We start from the raw sequence: 16,645 nt of genomic DNA, 5'->3' as shown, positions 1-16,645 counted from the left end.
GAAAAAATAAAATGCAACACGTTGAGAAACACGTAAAAAGGTTTACTTTTTATTTTTTTAGATGTGGACCTCAAGTATGTCAATGTCACAAAAAATACAATTCCATAATGATTTCCCATAAATCTTATTCAAAAGGTTTTGTTTCTGATTTGTTATTCGGTGTTTGATATTTATATTCAGATTTAACAAAAATTATGTCGATACTTTTTCATTTTGAGTGAATCACACTTTCTATCAAGGGCGATTTTATTCCTAAAGCTTGTTTTTTTTTTTTGAGATGTGGACCTTATGTGTGTCATGTCACAAAAAAGTTCCATAATGATTTTCTATAAATCAGCTTGCTCAAAAGGTTTTATTTCTTGTTTGTTATAGAGTACTGTGTTTGATTATAGTTTGAATAAAATTCGTATCGCTTTATTATTTTATTTTGAGAAGTAGAACGTGTTTTTTTTAAATCAAATCTTTAATTAATAATGAAAAAAAATAATACTTAACAACCCTACAATAATGTTGAATAATTCTCAAGCAAATCTTTGTTTTTATTTTCTTACTCGGTATTTAAACTGCTCACTTTGAGATTGACTATGTGGATTCATGCTGAAATATCTCATATCGAGGAGTAATTTTTTTTAATTAAAGGTGATTTCAATTCTAAAACTCGAACCAAAAGTATTCTTTGATATTTAACGATGAAAGAATATTTACTGCTCCATTGCGATTTTGGACGGTTTTCAAGTACATATGAATGAGTTTATATGTGTGTAGAGAGTGCCAAATATAAACACACAATCAGTCCTTTAGTTGCACGTTGATGACTTCAAGTCCTACACAAAGACTTTTTTTTTCTGAAATCTTAATGTTTTACAAGTCCTAATTCAATGTGTGACATTGAAAAAGATTATTACAAAAACATATGTATTGTGTGAATTGTGGTATTTCTATTGGAATTGGGAATTATAATGCCAAATAAAATTTCCCTTTTAGTCAAAATTTGGTTCTACATCATATAAAAAATCTTATTGTATGATCAAAGTAATAATAGTCATTGGAGATCACTTGCCTAGTTTGATTTGAGTTTCTCTACAATCATTTCATAACTAGCTATAGCTATTTTTAGTTTGATTATTATTTATGACTTAAAAGTAGATCATTTGTGGTCTTCTAAATTTGCCTGTATCTTTTATTTTGACGTTGAAATTTGAATTTATTCACATTGATCACTTAAATTTTTAATTTAGATACATAGTTTCGAACAATGTAAATGCTTAATAGGAATAAGTCTAAATTTAAGTGTCAAGACTCAAGAGGGTCACTTACGACTTTATTCATGATTAGTTCTATATATATTTCCTTCGTCTCAAATTACATGTCGTAACGTTTAAAAAAAGTTGTCGATCTTAAATTGTATTAGTCACTTTAAAAAAGTTTAAGATAAAATTAATTATTATTTTCCCATTTTACCCTTAGCATATAATTGTTGTGAAGACTACAAACACTTCAATTATGGGGTAATGACTCGTAAATAGAGTAATAAATATTTAATGAAGAGAAATTATATCTTAAAACATAAATGAAGATAAAAGATCGTCAAAACTCTTCTTAATTAATATTTTCTTACCACTCATGTTAGCCAAAAAAATTCTGTCACCGACCAATCTAACACAATAAGTCAAAATAGAAAAAAAATCCATTTGATGAAAGTAAAAAAGTGTGTGGAAAAAAAGTATACATAAATGTTTGACATATTGCACCAAATTAAGGATGTGAGTTGTAACGCTGTTTTGGGTAGTTACAAGTTACAACTTGCTGAGATGTTGTTTTAAAAATAACACGTTCGGATTAATTTATGCACACTTTAATTGATTTTATGAGTACTTAACTTATCGATAAAAAATGTGATTAAGTGATAACTAATAAATACGTCTTCTTTATCTTTAATCTAAGGTTTCAGATTCAAATCCCGTTGAATACGAAAATCAAGTGAAGAATAAAAATAATAAAATTATTAGATATTTCTATCCATTAAGACTTGAAAAAATGAGCATAGATTAGTCGGCGGATTCACCTAGAAGGGGTGTAAATCTTACCTATTATATTATATTATAATAGATGTAGGTTTGAGAGGACTTTTTCAACACAATATGATGGATTATAGAGTTTACAAAGAAAACCATATGCATGTGTCAATATTTAGGTCAGGATCTCGATGATTGACGATACAAATTATAGTCGTTACAGATTCATTTTCACTAAAAAAAGAAACTACCTCCTAAGTCCTAATGAACTTGAATCTTTCAAAAATAACTTATTTATCTCAATAGTAAGAATAAGATATGTGTATACTCTACCCTCTTCAAACCTCACTTCGTAGGATTACAATTTACACTTAATAATAGTAAGACCTAGAATTAAAAGACCATTACTCTAAAATCAAGTACACACAAAAGTCAAGAGAAAAGTGTGTTAATAATAATAGTACAAAAAATACAGATAAAAACGCGCTGACTTATTATAATAATAATTAATAATTATTATTTACTCTACTTTGATACACGTGTAGTAGACTTTAGTAGTAATATATTTTCCAAAAACTTTACAACAACACTCATAATATTCGTCGGCGTTACGTTTTTGTTTATGATTTTGACCGTCGGTGTATGTCAAGATAATGTACTTTGTCATTCTCGTTTCGGAATATTCAAAATTTACTGACTTAACTGACTTAGATTTATATCGGATAAAATTCATCAAGAGAAGTAATTATTTACTATCAAGGTAAAAATTATTCTCAGATTTTAAATTTGAGATAACTAGTTATAATTAGAGGTAAATTCAAAATTAAGTGTGATGTCGATTTCGAGATCATGATAATGTTCAAATTTTGGTGCACCTCTAGTTATTATCGATATGAGTTCTCGTGTGAAATGAAATTCCTTTATTCTTAATTAGTGATCTTGGATTTGAACTTGTGCAAATAAGAAAAATTTTATTGGGAGCGTGTGTGTCCTCGAAAATGAATTCTACAATGTGTAGATCAGAATTTGATCCGATTGTAATATAAATATCGAATATCGAACGAAAACTTTAAATAAAAATAAAAATAGGAGCTTGTTTGTGGTCTCCAGCTACTGCTTTGCTGGTTACTCACCCATTCTTTAATTTTTCAAATTTCACAACCTCATGCCGGCAAAACTTCTTTTTCGAATTGAATGATATAAATCAATTTAGTGAATAAAATATATTTAAAGTATGAATTTAGCTAGTACATTGTTTATAAAAAAAAAATTAAAATAACTTTATTTAATAACTAAGTTAATTTTGTAAAAATGATTATGGGTTTAAATATGTCATACATTTTTTAATAAGAGAATGTCATTAATTTATTAGTAGCGTTTCTTATCAGATCCGTATTTTCATCAAGTCTTGAACTTGAGACTTATGATTGATACATTTTGTATACAAATCTAACACGACCTTTTAAACAAGATAGTATTTTTTTTTCATAACTTTTTCATTATTTTAAGTCTTGATCTCGATACTTTTGATTAATACATTTTGCATACATATCTAATTAAATAATCTCAATTAATAAACAAAATATAATATTGCTTAGCTAGACAAAGTCCCCTTTTTTTTTTTGAAAAATGACTTTGTACAGCTTACTCTTTTGTATCATTATATGCAAACATTGGTAAACAGTAAATCTGATTAAAATATATTGTGTTTCCAACTTTGATTACAATATGAAGATTATTGTGTCAATTGAATTGGTGGTATATACTTTTTAATACTAGGACTTAATTTATTTATTTTGTTATCAATAGTATTAGCACTATTTTTGTTATTAAAAAAAAGCACTATTTTTGTAGTTCATATTCTTCGATTTTAGTTATTATTTGTGTTTTAGTACGTTATCATATTATTTTGTTGCTATTACTGCTCTCTATTTCAAATTACTTCGTTGATGTTACTGCTCTCAATTCTATATTTCTCTTTTCAAATTACTTGGAAATGTTTTATTTTAAGTCGGGGGATTATTAGAAATAAGATTTCTCTTTTTAACAGGTAATCGTAAAGTCAGCATATACTCTAATCATTTCAAACTCTATTTATAAAATTATACTGAGTGTGTGCAGAGGCGAATCCAGGATTTCAAGAAAACGGGTGCATCATTGCTTTAGAATTTCATTTTATTTTTTTTTGGAAAAAACGAGTGTTATTAGTTACTAAAAAAATTGAAGTGAATTGTGGCTGGCTGGGATTGAACTCAGGACCTTGTGGCTGGCTGGGATTGAACTCAGGACCTTGGTGTTAAAATTTGGCTGTCAAACTAGTGAACCATCCAGCAACTTTAAGAACGGGTTCAACCGTTCAACAAGAATATGTTCTTTAATAATTATACAAGTAATATATCGAGTTTAGTCGGAGGACCATGGGTTCGGGTGACCCAATTTTTACACATAAATTCGCCATTGAGTGTGTGTATATATATTATTGTTGTTATTATTGTACTATATGCTTTATAAATTGAAACACGTATTACATGTTTATAGATAATTTATATGCATTACGAGCTTACTTAGTGACCACAATTCTTGTATCTTTAATTTTTTAATTTTTATTTTTATATATAGTGTTCCTGTGTCGGTTTTACATAATGACACCTAACTTTATGAATAATATATATTAATTAAGTGATCTAATTAAAGCTTTGTGGCAATATGACATTGCACCATTAATATGATAAGAACCAACAACGTCAATGTATCTCAATGAGATACACTTGTCTCATCCGGATAGTAAATATGAGTCGTTTCGAGTCTTTTTAAATAATACAAAATAACTTATGTCTGATATGAGGAGTTTTTTTATTCATATAATTATCGATACGAATAAATCGTTGACACATTAGATCGAAATCAACTTTATCATTCATCTTTTTCTCTCTCTCATAAATTAGATCTACATATTTTAGAGCCAATGATTCATGTGATCAAGAAAGAGTAACAATAATATCACTATTTAGTTTAAGGATTTAGGGTTTATTATTGCGAAGTAAAAAACCGATGAGATTATGGAAGTAAATATTCTTGCATTTATTGCTAGAATACACGTAATCCCACAGAAGGATTTCTTTTTATGAATTGTTCATTTTAAATATTCAATTTATACTCACGATCAAGTACGTACGTAGTTAGCATTCACTGTCTCATTCTTCTCTCTTCTTTTTTCACTTTCATATCGTCACACAAGCTAGATTAGATGCATACTTTGATCTAACGATCAAAGAGTAATTTACAAAACATTATAAAAGACAGATAATATGAATCGAAAAAAAAATTAAAAGGAGACAAGACCACGTGGTCCAATAGCATGCGGAGACGTGGATATGTGAGGCAAGACCGGCTCATTGTACGGTACAAAGTACCCATCAAAATGGGAAAAGAATTATCTACTTATATTAATTGTAGTTAAAAGTACTACTTTAAATTAAAATAAAAATATTTTAAAATAAAGTTTTATTAATAATAATAATAGGAGCAATTGTTAGGTTTGCATGGAGATCTGAAATTTGACAGTTGGATATGTCATGTAATGTCTGATTATTATTTTTAGTCAAATAATAATTTTATATTATGGTGTAAGAATTTTTGTTTTTTATAATGTTAAAAAGAAAATTGGAAGTTGCAATTTATTACTAGTAGTATTAAAAAAAATGTCTAGAGAAAAATGACACTGCATACCTCAAAATTGAGGGTTTTAGGGTTTGACTTCATGTTTGATTTTTTTTATTTATGTGAGACACTTTATAATTATAATATATTAGTAATATATATATAAAATGTTTTTTTAAAAGAAAAAAAAGTGTTTGTGTAGGTTTCTTTTTTCTTTTCATTGCTTATTAATTATTATGACCAATATAATTTTATGTAAATACCTTAATATTTACGAATTTTTCATTTATTCTTGACCTCCATTATTAGTTGTCATGTTTCGTTTCTTAAGAATCATATCGAAATATTAATGTAATATATTGAATTGATCTGATTATCTAATTTGACTTCGAAAATTAGTCGATTGACTTTCTAAAATGGATAATGAAAATTAATTTCGGGTGGAGGGAGTAGTTTCCAAACTTCAAAAGCATGTCTAACTTTTATTTGAATCCTATCCTCTTTTTTTTTTTTTTTTTTGGCATTTAGTAGAAAAAAATACATATAATTAAATTAAATAAATAAGAAAAAAATACATATAATTAAATAAATAAATATGTAAATTAGCTTAGTGGGAAACACCTACATTTTGTGCCGGACTATTATTTTTATTATTTTTGTTACAACTTTTGGTTTGGTCAAATATCCCTCCTAAGCAAAAGAGCAGAAGTCAGATTCTTCTTTTTTATAAAAATATAAAAAGAAAAAAAAATATAACCAAAACTTTAATGAAAAACATCTCTTTGCATCATAACTTTTTTATAAAAATTTTTTAAAATGTAAAGTATCAATTTTATCCTTAAATTGATTGAAATTAGATAATTTTCCCTCCATTTATTTCTCTCCACAAAATGCATATTCTTACCGTAAATAAAGTAACTTAGAACACATTCGTTGTTAATTAAGTAGCTCAAAAATACTTTTATATCACTAACGATTGCTTCTTCTCGTATGAAAAGTTATGCATGAAATATTTGAAATGGGGTAATTTTCTTATATTATTTATCAATATAAAAAGAAAGATTATTTTCATTGCTAATAAAGTATAAGGATTTGACTTAATACTTTCCACAAAAAAATAAAAAATAAAAATACAGATATTACTATATATAATTTAATTAATCGAGTTTTATTGTTTTCTTCTTTTTGGGCTACGCGTTAGCTATAAAGTATTTTTTTTTTCTATAAAATACTACACTTATTTTTTGTCTATTTAATTATTTGTTTAATGAATAATTACACATTTTTATGTGTGCGTGCATGTTGATTTGAAGTGTAAAGTTTTTACTGTTCACACTCTATATGAAGACTTTTTAAAAAAAATTAAAAACATAATCAATCTTTACTAGTTCAGTTATCGTATTTCTTCATCCGATCCATCGATCGATCTATATATTAATTTTCACGAATCAATTTGTATGGTTCGTTATGGATTGTGCCACTTATATAGGTTTAAAGTGGACAATATACGTGTTATGAATTTGTCCTGATCACAGAGATAAGGTTCATCAAAAGACTGGAGGAGCTAGCAGAGTGTCGACCCGTCCTATTAAGATTTGAGTCGGTGATATTAATATTATATAAAAATAAGATATAGTAAGTTGGTGTTGTTGAAAATAACTTTTTTTTGTGTCCAAGAATACACCAATTCAACAAACATTTCTTCTTGGGTACGTAAGATTTGGTTTCATGACATTTTCTAGTGCTCCAAAAAAAAATTCTTCAAAAAAGTACTCCAATAAATGGTATTTAATTTGGTCTAATAATATGTTAAAGAAATTTAAAAGAAACATATAAATTATTAAATAATAAAAATAACTAAATTGGCAACGACTATGCTTGGTAGCCACTCATTTAATCCACAACCTTCAACTATATATAAATGGACAATTGATGTACAAAATATCCCGCGTTCACGTAGAATTCAGGAAAGGACCACACCTTAAGGTGTGTGTGAGTGAGACAACCTATCCTAATATAAACATTAGTAACTGCTTCACGGCTTGAATCTTCAGAGACAATTTTATCGTTGCTCCAAGATCGCTCTTACATTCAATTATTTATGTACTAGATAAATAAAAAATCAAAATAATACTCCTATATATAAGTTTATATTATATCTTTGACAGGTAGTATGAGTTATAACAAAACGACACCAAAAATGTGTAGGCTTGATTAATGTTAAATTCTTTGCATTAAATAAATATTTTTTTAAAAAAATATCTGTCTCTTAGACTTATCTAAAAAACTTTTTGTTGTTATTAACTCATCAAACCCCCTCTTTATTATTAAAATAAAATTATTATGGGATTTAATTAGTCAACTTGTGGGTCATCTAAGAAGCATACATGGAAGTTTCAAATAACTTTGAGCTTTCACTTTTTCTCTAATTAATATTATTATTTATTCCCAAATATTTACCAACTCAAAAAAATTAAAAATCAACATCCTCTATCCAAATTCCAACCTAAGCAAATACATCATTACGAGTTATGACTAATCAACATTTAATTAGTACTATTAATTATCTATATGACCTTATAATACATGATGTATGAAACATCTCTAAATCTCGCCTTAAGAGATATTGCTACTAGAAATCAATCATAACATTTCATCAGAAAAAAGATCGTTGAAAATGTTTTCGACTACTAGAAATTAATCAATTTTTGACGATTCATCAGAAAAACAGTCGTTAAAAATATTTTCGATGAATATTTAGCTGATTTTTTTTTAAAATTTTTTTAGTAGGGTATATATTAATTCTTGTAGATCATGAAACAACATATTAATGGTGATTGCTGTAAGATTTTTCTTGATTTTTAAAAAAGCTTGGAGGCTAAGTTATTTATGATGTTTGGTTAGTGAAACTACCTAGCTATTTACATCATCAATTGAGATTTATTCACATCTATACTAGGTCAATGTCATTAGTGTGGAATTTTATTATTAAATATATACTAGAATTTGACTTCCACACAAGAAGCTGTTTTTTTTTTCTTCCAAGTCTTCCTATTTGTCATCTCTTTTCCTATTATCCTGACTGGTGTTTGATATTTGTATTAATGTCCTGACTAATTTGAATTTATCATGTAAGGCTTATTAAAGGAGAACATGTTATTGAGATTTTTTTTTATATTCAAGACTTAAATTTGAAACTTTTGATAAAAGCAGTATAAGAAATATCCTATTCATTATGCCACGACTTTTGATGGTCTATTTGTCACCTTTCATTTGCCTACATTGCTTTTAATTAATTCACGGAGGCAGATTTAACGTTTGAAGTTTATGAATTTTTATAAAAATACTAAGTTAATAAATAATAGTAATAATTTATCTCACAATTGATTAATATTCATAAAAATATGTAATATATTTCTTAATACATATAAAACAATATAAAAACTACTCCATCTATTTCATATTAAGTGAATTTTTGAGTCTTTTTTTAATATTGTTCAAAATAATTGAATTGTTCAAAGTTCAAGGTAGATGTTTGAATTTTTTTTCATATTTGCCCTTTCATTTATTGAAGTTTTATATTTTCTAGGAGATAAAATACAATACATGCAAAATTATATTTATGATTTCATAAATGGACAATAGTAGATATTACGACTTAAATTATGTTCTTGAATATTTTTCTTAATATGTGTGCATTGTCTCATAAATTCAGTTCATATGGAATGAAGGAAGTATTACGTTTACGTGAAATCACATATTACACGTGGATCCAACCCTACCAACACAACAACGACGACACCACCACCACCACCAACAACAACAATAACATATTCAACAAAATTTCACAAGTGAATCTGTGAAAAGTGAATTGTACGCCGTATTCCTACCTTAGTAAGAAGATTTCCGATAGACCTTCGACTCATTTCATAATTTTTAGAAATAGATGCGTTAGAAGTGAAAATAAAGTATATTATGTAAATGAAAATCAAGGATTTGAGTCGAGTGAAATTCCAATTATATGATAAAATGTGAACTTAGATTCAAGTTTTAATAAAAATAAATTCTCTGTAAAAATAATTCTTGGTTTTATTTATTCCAATAAAAATAAAGTAGGGTGGAATTTTTCAAAAAGCTATATGAAAACCATTCGTGCTCAACAAGTTTTAAAAGAATTATAGGAGTATGATTTATAATCTTGCATACTTAATAAAGTTTGAACTAGATTTTGTTCACATTGACTATAAGGAATTAAAAAGAAAATAATGAGAAAGAAATGGTAAACCTATGTACTTACTAAATCTGGTTGAAATCGAAGAAGAGTCTTGGAGAAATAATAAAAATTGTCATCCTGTGATCTATGAATCACCCGTTAAAGTAAGTTTCCTACATTTCACTCTAAGCTCAATCACTAATGCATATAGACGACTATCTACATAGATTACTTATATTACGTCTCGAATCCTCCATAAACGCGTAACAAATTTATTTTATTTTTTCATTTTGAAAGAGTACAAGGGTTAAAATACAAAATAATAAAAATTGTCAGCCTTACTAAGTACTTACTGAATTTAATTAAAATTCGATAAAAATTATCATCGTGTGTATGATCTATGAATTACGAGTTTGAGATGTGAAATCATACACTAATGCCTTTATCAGATTAAACTTCCTATTATACACCTTCCCCCCCAGCCACTAATACTTGCATCATACATATGATTATCAACATAAACTACTTATATTACCTCTCGAATTTTATGTGATCGCGTAACAATTATGTTTTTTTTTTCATTTTGAAAGAGTAAAAGCTTTTTTTTTTTTTTTTTAAATACAAATTTTATTACAGCCTCACCAAAAAGTCTATCCACGTGCCAACCCAACCCAACCCCCTCCCCCAACACCACCTCACACCCCCGTCCAACAACCCCACACTTTCCTATGTCTTCTCTTTTCCTCCTATATATATATATATATACACATACATATGTATATATAAATCAGCTAATAGCCATCAGTATATTCATATTCATTCTGTTTATAGCACACCTATTCAGAAAAATACCCATAAAGCACAAAAGTGAAAAAGAACAGTTTTTTTTTGTGTATCAAGCATAGCCAAAAAAAACAAACTAATACCCATTTTTTGCAATTTTTGGTTCCAAAGATTGTTGCATTTGAGGTAAAGATTGAATCTTTATTGTCCCTTTTCATGATTTCTTGTGTTTTTGCAAATTGGGTTTTCAAGAATCTTGTGAAAATGGTCTTTTTGTGTTTTTGTTGGGTTGCTTCTTGTTCTTATGATCTGTCAAATGTGGGTTCTTTTCTGTTTTTTTTTTCTCTTTGTTTGAATGTGTTTCTTGGGATTTTTAGAGATTGAGCTGAATTCATTAGAAAAATATATGCATTTTTGTTTTCTGAGGTGTTTGGGACATTGAAAATGGGTTCTTGGTTCAAAGATTCTTGCATTGAGGTAAAGTTTGAATCTTTACCAACAAAGGGTTGGGGTGGAGTGGTAAGGTTTCGAGTTTGAGTACAGAGTCGTCTTTGTTAGGGAACACATTATCTCCAATATCCAGTGTGAATCCGGATTTAGTTAGGTCCCAATGCGGGTATAAGACACTGGATGGGAAAACAAAAAAAAGTTTGAATCTTTATTGTTCTTTTCATGGTTTTTTTTGTGTTTTTTGCAACTTGGGTTTTCAAGAATCTTGTAAAATTGGTCTTTTTTTGTTTTTTTGTTTTTATGGGGTTGCTGCTTTTAATTATGATCTGCCAAATGTGGATTCTTTTCTGTTTTTTCCCACTTTGAATGTGTTTCTTGAGGTTTTTAGAGATTTGAGTAAATTAGAAAGTGCCAATAGATTCATATTTTAAAGTTTATGCCTTTGTTTCATACTTTAATAGCTTTATTTATAGTAATCATTCTCTCTTGTAAATGTTCTTCTGTTTTTTGAGAATCTGTATCTTCTTGCTTTGACTTGTTCAAATATAAAAATGTAAAATATGAAGTGATTATAAATTTTTCTTGAAGAATATCTTCTTGGTCAAAATTTGCAAAAAGTTGGTTCTTGCAAATGATACTTATTGATTGTCTACATTTGGAGATTAAATGGTAATGTTAGTTTACACTTTATACTTTATAGTACAGCTCATAATGTGATGTACAAAAGTTTTACTTGTTGATGTGTTTCCATTTGGCATTTTGATTAATATAATTTGAATGAATCAACTCTAAATGTATGTTACTATTGACAGGATTTTAAGGTCTCAATAAGCTATTCAAGATTCGATTTTGAAATCGTATGGGGTTATCTTTTTCGAGCCCACTTGCCTCTCAAAGTGATTCGGAAACAGGCGTTGATTCTGTCGTTGTGAAATCTATCGATTTCGGACATGATGAGCGGAAGACGCCACTACGGTCAGTTAGCTTTAAGAGCCATGACACAGATCCAACAATACTGCAATCAGATGGCTCTGGAAGGATGTCGATAGAAAAAATCGTTAGCTTTAGGACAATGGGAAGTGCAATGGAGTTCAAGAGAACTTCATCAGAAGAGAAGCCCGAGTTTAGTGAGTTTCGTAGGTTAGGAAGCATGAATGGAGAGTCTCAAAAATCTCCTCTGGCATATACTAGCAGCCCCAAACATGAAGCAGCTTTAAAGTTGCAGAAAGTGTACAAGAGTTTTAGGACTAGAAGAAAATTAGCTGACTGTGCAGTACTTATAGAGCAAAGCTGGTACGTTTTCTATGCCGAAAAAACAGCCTATCGATAAACTCTATTGATTTGAATGTTCCTGACATGTATTTTTCGGAAAATTTCAGGTGGAAGCTATTAGATTTTGCTGAACTCAAGCATAGTTCTATTTCATTTTTTGATCTTGATAAACACGAGACAGCAGTTTCTCGTTGGTCGAGAGCAAGAACTAGAGCAGCCAAGGTAAATTTTGGATCATTTCGTAAATGCTGATGAAAGTTATTGCAAAGATTTTGAATTTACTCTTAAGATTTTTGCTGACCTTTTTCTTCTTCATGCAGGTTGGCAAGGGCTTATCTAAGAATGGCAAAGCACAAAAACTAGCTCTACAGCACTGGCTTGAAGCTGTAAGTAGATCTTTTTAATGGTATACTGAACTTGTGTTTTATGCCAAATTTCAATTTTGCTAATAAGGGTAAGGCTTTTTTTGTGTAACAGATCGACCCACGACATCGGTATGGACACAACTTGCATTTCTATTATGTCCAGTGGTTGCATTCTCAAAGCAAAGAACCCTTCTTCTACTGGTAATTGTCTAGATAACGAATGATTGAGTTTTAACGATAATACATCATGAAAGTTTCTCGTTTGCTAACTGTGTTTCTCTGAATCAGGTTGGATATTGGAGAAGGAAAAGAAGTGAACATTGTTGATAAATGCCCTCGATGGAAACTTCAGCAGCAGTGCATTAAGTACCTCGGTCCGGTAAGTCCTTACTCCATTTATCAGTACATTAGTATCTTTGCTAGTTGCACTTGTGGGAATTTGGAATCTTTACTCATCGTTTTTTTTTAAAAACTACAGATGGAAAGAAAGGCTTATGAAGTTGAGGTGGAAGATGGGAAACTCTTCTACAAGGAAACCGGGAAGCTCCTTGACACGACTAATGAACCAAAAGGCACTAAGTGGATTTTTGTCCTCAGCACCTCGAAAACCTTATACGTTGGCAAGAAAACTAAAGGCACATTTCAGCACTCTAGTTTCTTGGCTGGAGGAGCTACATTAGCTGCTGGGAGAATAGTTGCAGAACGAGGAGTATTGAAGGTATGTTAATATATCTTCGAGTCATTTTCACACTTCTGATTCAACTCATATTGGCAGCTTATTTGTGATTTCGATCTAAACTCTTTTTTCATTTGTTACCTGAATTCTACAGGCTGTCTGGCCTCATAGTGGACATTACCGACCTACCCCAGAAAACTTCCAGGACTTCATTTCATTCATGACAGAGAACAATGTTGACCTCAATGATGTTAAGCTTGATTCTGATGAAGACGAGGAAGAATCGATTGGCAAGAAGAGTGGCGTTTTCCTCAGAGGCGACTCCTCTGAGGACGACTTACAAAAAGATGGTTTGGAGACAGAGGAGAATGATCTAGAAGAGTCAACTTCAGAGAAAAGAGACTTGAAAGTGCAAGAGCAAGCTGCTGATATACAACTTTCTGATTCAAAACCATCTCATAACTTCAGTATCAAATTGCCTAATCTTCAAATTCCCCGGAATGATGGTTTCATAGAGAAGTTAAAGAATGAAAGTGAAGCTGCTAAATCTATTTCCAACTTAGAATCACCAACAGACGGATACAAAACAGCAAGAGAATTGTTTGCTCCTGAACAAGATCAAATGGATTTAAAACACAGCTCTTCTGTTGAAGAACTTGATGAAAGTAAAGAAGAGATAATTCCAGATGAATCTATCATCCAAAGGATAAATTCACACAAGGATCTTAAATCGTATCAGTTGGGAAAACAACTATCTTGCAAATGGAGCACAGGAGCTGGACCTCGAATCGGGTGCTTGAGGGATTACCCCTCACAGCTGCAATCCCATGCTTTAGAACAAGTGAGCTTGTCCCCGAGAAGTGCTTGCCGTCTCAAAATGAACTTCCCTTCAAGAGCATCAACTCCAACGAGCCTGAGCCGCGTAATGCAGGTTTCCTGTTCCCTTTCTCCTATGGGCAACAAAACTTTATCTTGCCTCAATAGCAAATATTCCTCTCCACCACATAAAGGACCCTAACTTCATGTTCATTTGAACTAGGATTAGTTTTTTTTTTTCTTTCATTAGTCTGTTCTTTCACTGTGAATAGACAAAATGACATAGAGATTCTTTCCTTTATTCTTTACATAAGAAAACCTCCATAGTATTTTTTTTTTCCTATTCAACTGTACACAAGTTTTGTTCATCCTAGTGGTAGATTGCAATATGCAAATTGTAAAATTTTGAATTCCAATACTTATTTGTAAGTGGAAAAGAAAGAAATGAGAAACAGTAAAAAGAAAGAAAATCATTCATTCTTTATTAATGGTATTCTTAGCTTATTTTTTTTTCTTGAGAAGTTGATCTTGTTGTTGTACTCTGACAGTCACAAAGAGCTGAGCTCCCACTTCTGTTGCTCGGACTCTCTAAAAATGATGCTGCATAGCTGTGGATCCTCCAAATATGCACTACTTTTGGAGGATCTGACACAAACTCAGTTGCACTTTTGAAGAGTCCGAGCAAGTCCTTAGTACACATGGTAAATATTTAGCCATGAGTAAATTGAAACCAAGTTAAAATCTGAGTTTAGCACTTTAGGTGTTATCTCACTTGTGGATTGAGCCTTTGAAGACTATAAACTTTTGAGTGAAAAAGTTAGTTTTGAACAAAGTTCCCTTGTTCTATATTTAGTCTGCATTGTTCTTGTTGTTCTTGATAACCGGTAAGTTGTTGATTACAACATATAAACTAGGTGGATAATGAGTCCGTTCCTCTGCCCTTTTTCCATGTAAGACCTGGTTTTCCAGTAAGGTTTGAGCCCCTGACGTGCTGCTCTTTGTGTTGCTCGGATTTACCAAGAATGTTGCTGTAGCTGTATTGAATCCTCGAAAACTCTACTACTTTTGGAGGATCAGATACACGACCATCAACATTTTTGAATAGTCCGAGCAACATAAGCTGCTCTTATCACACATCATGTGTTGTACTACTTTGGACATTGAACCAAAACACTAGGGGTTGTTTGGTTTTGTTAATTTCCTAGTTTTTGTTAAGATTAGGTACTGTTGACATGATAAACTGACATAAAACATGCCTCTTTAACAAAGTCAAGTGAAATTAACATTATTTCTTTCTGACAATTTGTTGTTAAGCAAATAATAGAGGCAGTTTTGATAAGACTGAATCACAGGTCATTAGCATAACTACTTGTTAAAACTACTAATTAATTTCTTTAATACTCAATCATTATGATGTGCTTACAACTTCTTGGAAGTGAAAAAAATAATACTTTTATTAGTGAAATCCCAATATTTTAAGAAATATGTAAAGCACATGTTGACCAAGATCAAGATTCAAAGGATCAAATGTTCGTACATTATACATATCTTTAGTTTAAGACAACAAAATGCAGACGTTTTTCTTAAACTTCGTGTGCAGTCAAACTAAGACACGTGAAATAAAATAACAAGAGTAGATGATTTCTCACCATCTACCTAAGCATTAGTGGATTAGAGTTACTCGATATCTATGCATGCACGCAAGCTGACTCGACACTAGAAATCATTCTTGAGACATGAGAAGAAGTGGAACCTAATCTAACATATATAAAGACAATATGATGGCCATATGTTGGATGAGGAATTGCATTATTTCAAAAGCCAATTGTTACTGTCTATGAGATTCAAAACATGGGATTGTTAAAAGTACAGACAAAACTGGAGAAAAAAAAAACAAAATACATCTTTTTTCTGCAAAATCTTCAATTATAGACCTTAATGTTTGTTGGATAAGTTCATGAACTTGTCAATAATTAGGGAATATTGACAAGTAAATGCTTATTCTATTTTCCTAAAGGCTGCATGCACTTATATATCATGCTATATACACATATAAAACTTGCAACACGAGCTATCATGTAAGTATTCTTGGTTTCCACCGATGTTCGATACCTGTATTAAAGCTTGATTAAATTTAGATTCGCGCTGAAAAGTTCTCATTGATAGGTAAATTAGTCTCTAACAAAGGCAACTTCCTATCTAGTGTTCGAACCTGAGACATCTGATTAATAATGAATGAGTACTAGAGCCCGACTAAATTTAGATTCGCGCTGAGAAGTTCACATTGATAGGTAAATAAGTCTCTAACAAAGGCAACTTCATATTTAGTGCTCGAATCTAAGACATTGATCTGATTAATAATGAATTAGTCCTAGAGCTTGGTTAAATTTAGATT

The 16,645-nt window shown here is 30.1% G+C and overlaps 1 protein-coding gene across 1 annotated transcript; it reads left to right on the top strand.

Annotated features, from left to right (window-relative positions):
* Positions 1-10,691: 10,691 nt before the first annotated feature.
* LOC102600172 (IQ domain-containing protein IQM2) lies at positions 10,692-14,533 on the top strand. The gene is made up of 8 exons (XM_006354077.2): positions 10,692-10,857; positions 11,934-12,414; positions 12,501-12,615; positions 12,714-12,779; positions 12,871-12,959; positions 13,047-13,137; positions 13,237-13,476; positions 13,589-14,533. The coding sequence occupies exons 2-8, from the start codon at positions 11,981-11,983 to the stop codon at positions 14,450-14,452; spliced, it is 1,899 nt and encodes a 632-aa protein (XP_006354139.1). The 5' UTR covers positions 10,692-10,857; positions 11,934-11,980; the 3' UTR covers positions 14,453-14,533.
* The last annotated feature ends 2,112 nt before the right edge of the window (positions 14,534-16,645 follow it).

Source organism: Solanum tuberosum, unplaced genomic scaffold, assembly GCF_000226075.1.
Source record: "Solanum tuberosum cultivar DM 1-3 516 R44 unplaced genomic scaffold, SolTub_3.0 scf00172, whole genome shotgun sequence".
NCBI lineage: Eukaryota > Viridiplantae > Streptophyta > Magnoliopsida > Solanales > Solanaceae > Solanum > Solanum tuberosum.
This window is presented reverse-complemented; position numbering and strand designations above follow the sequence as displayed.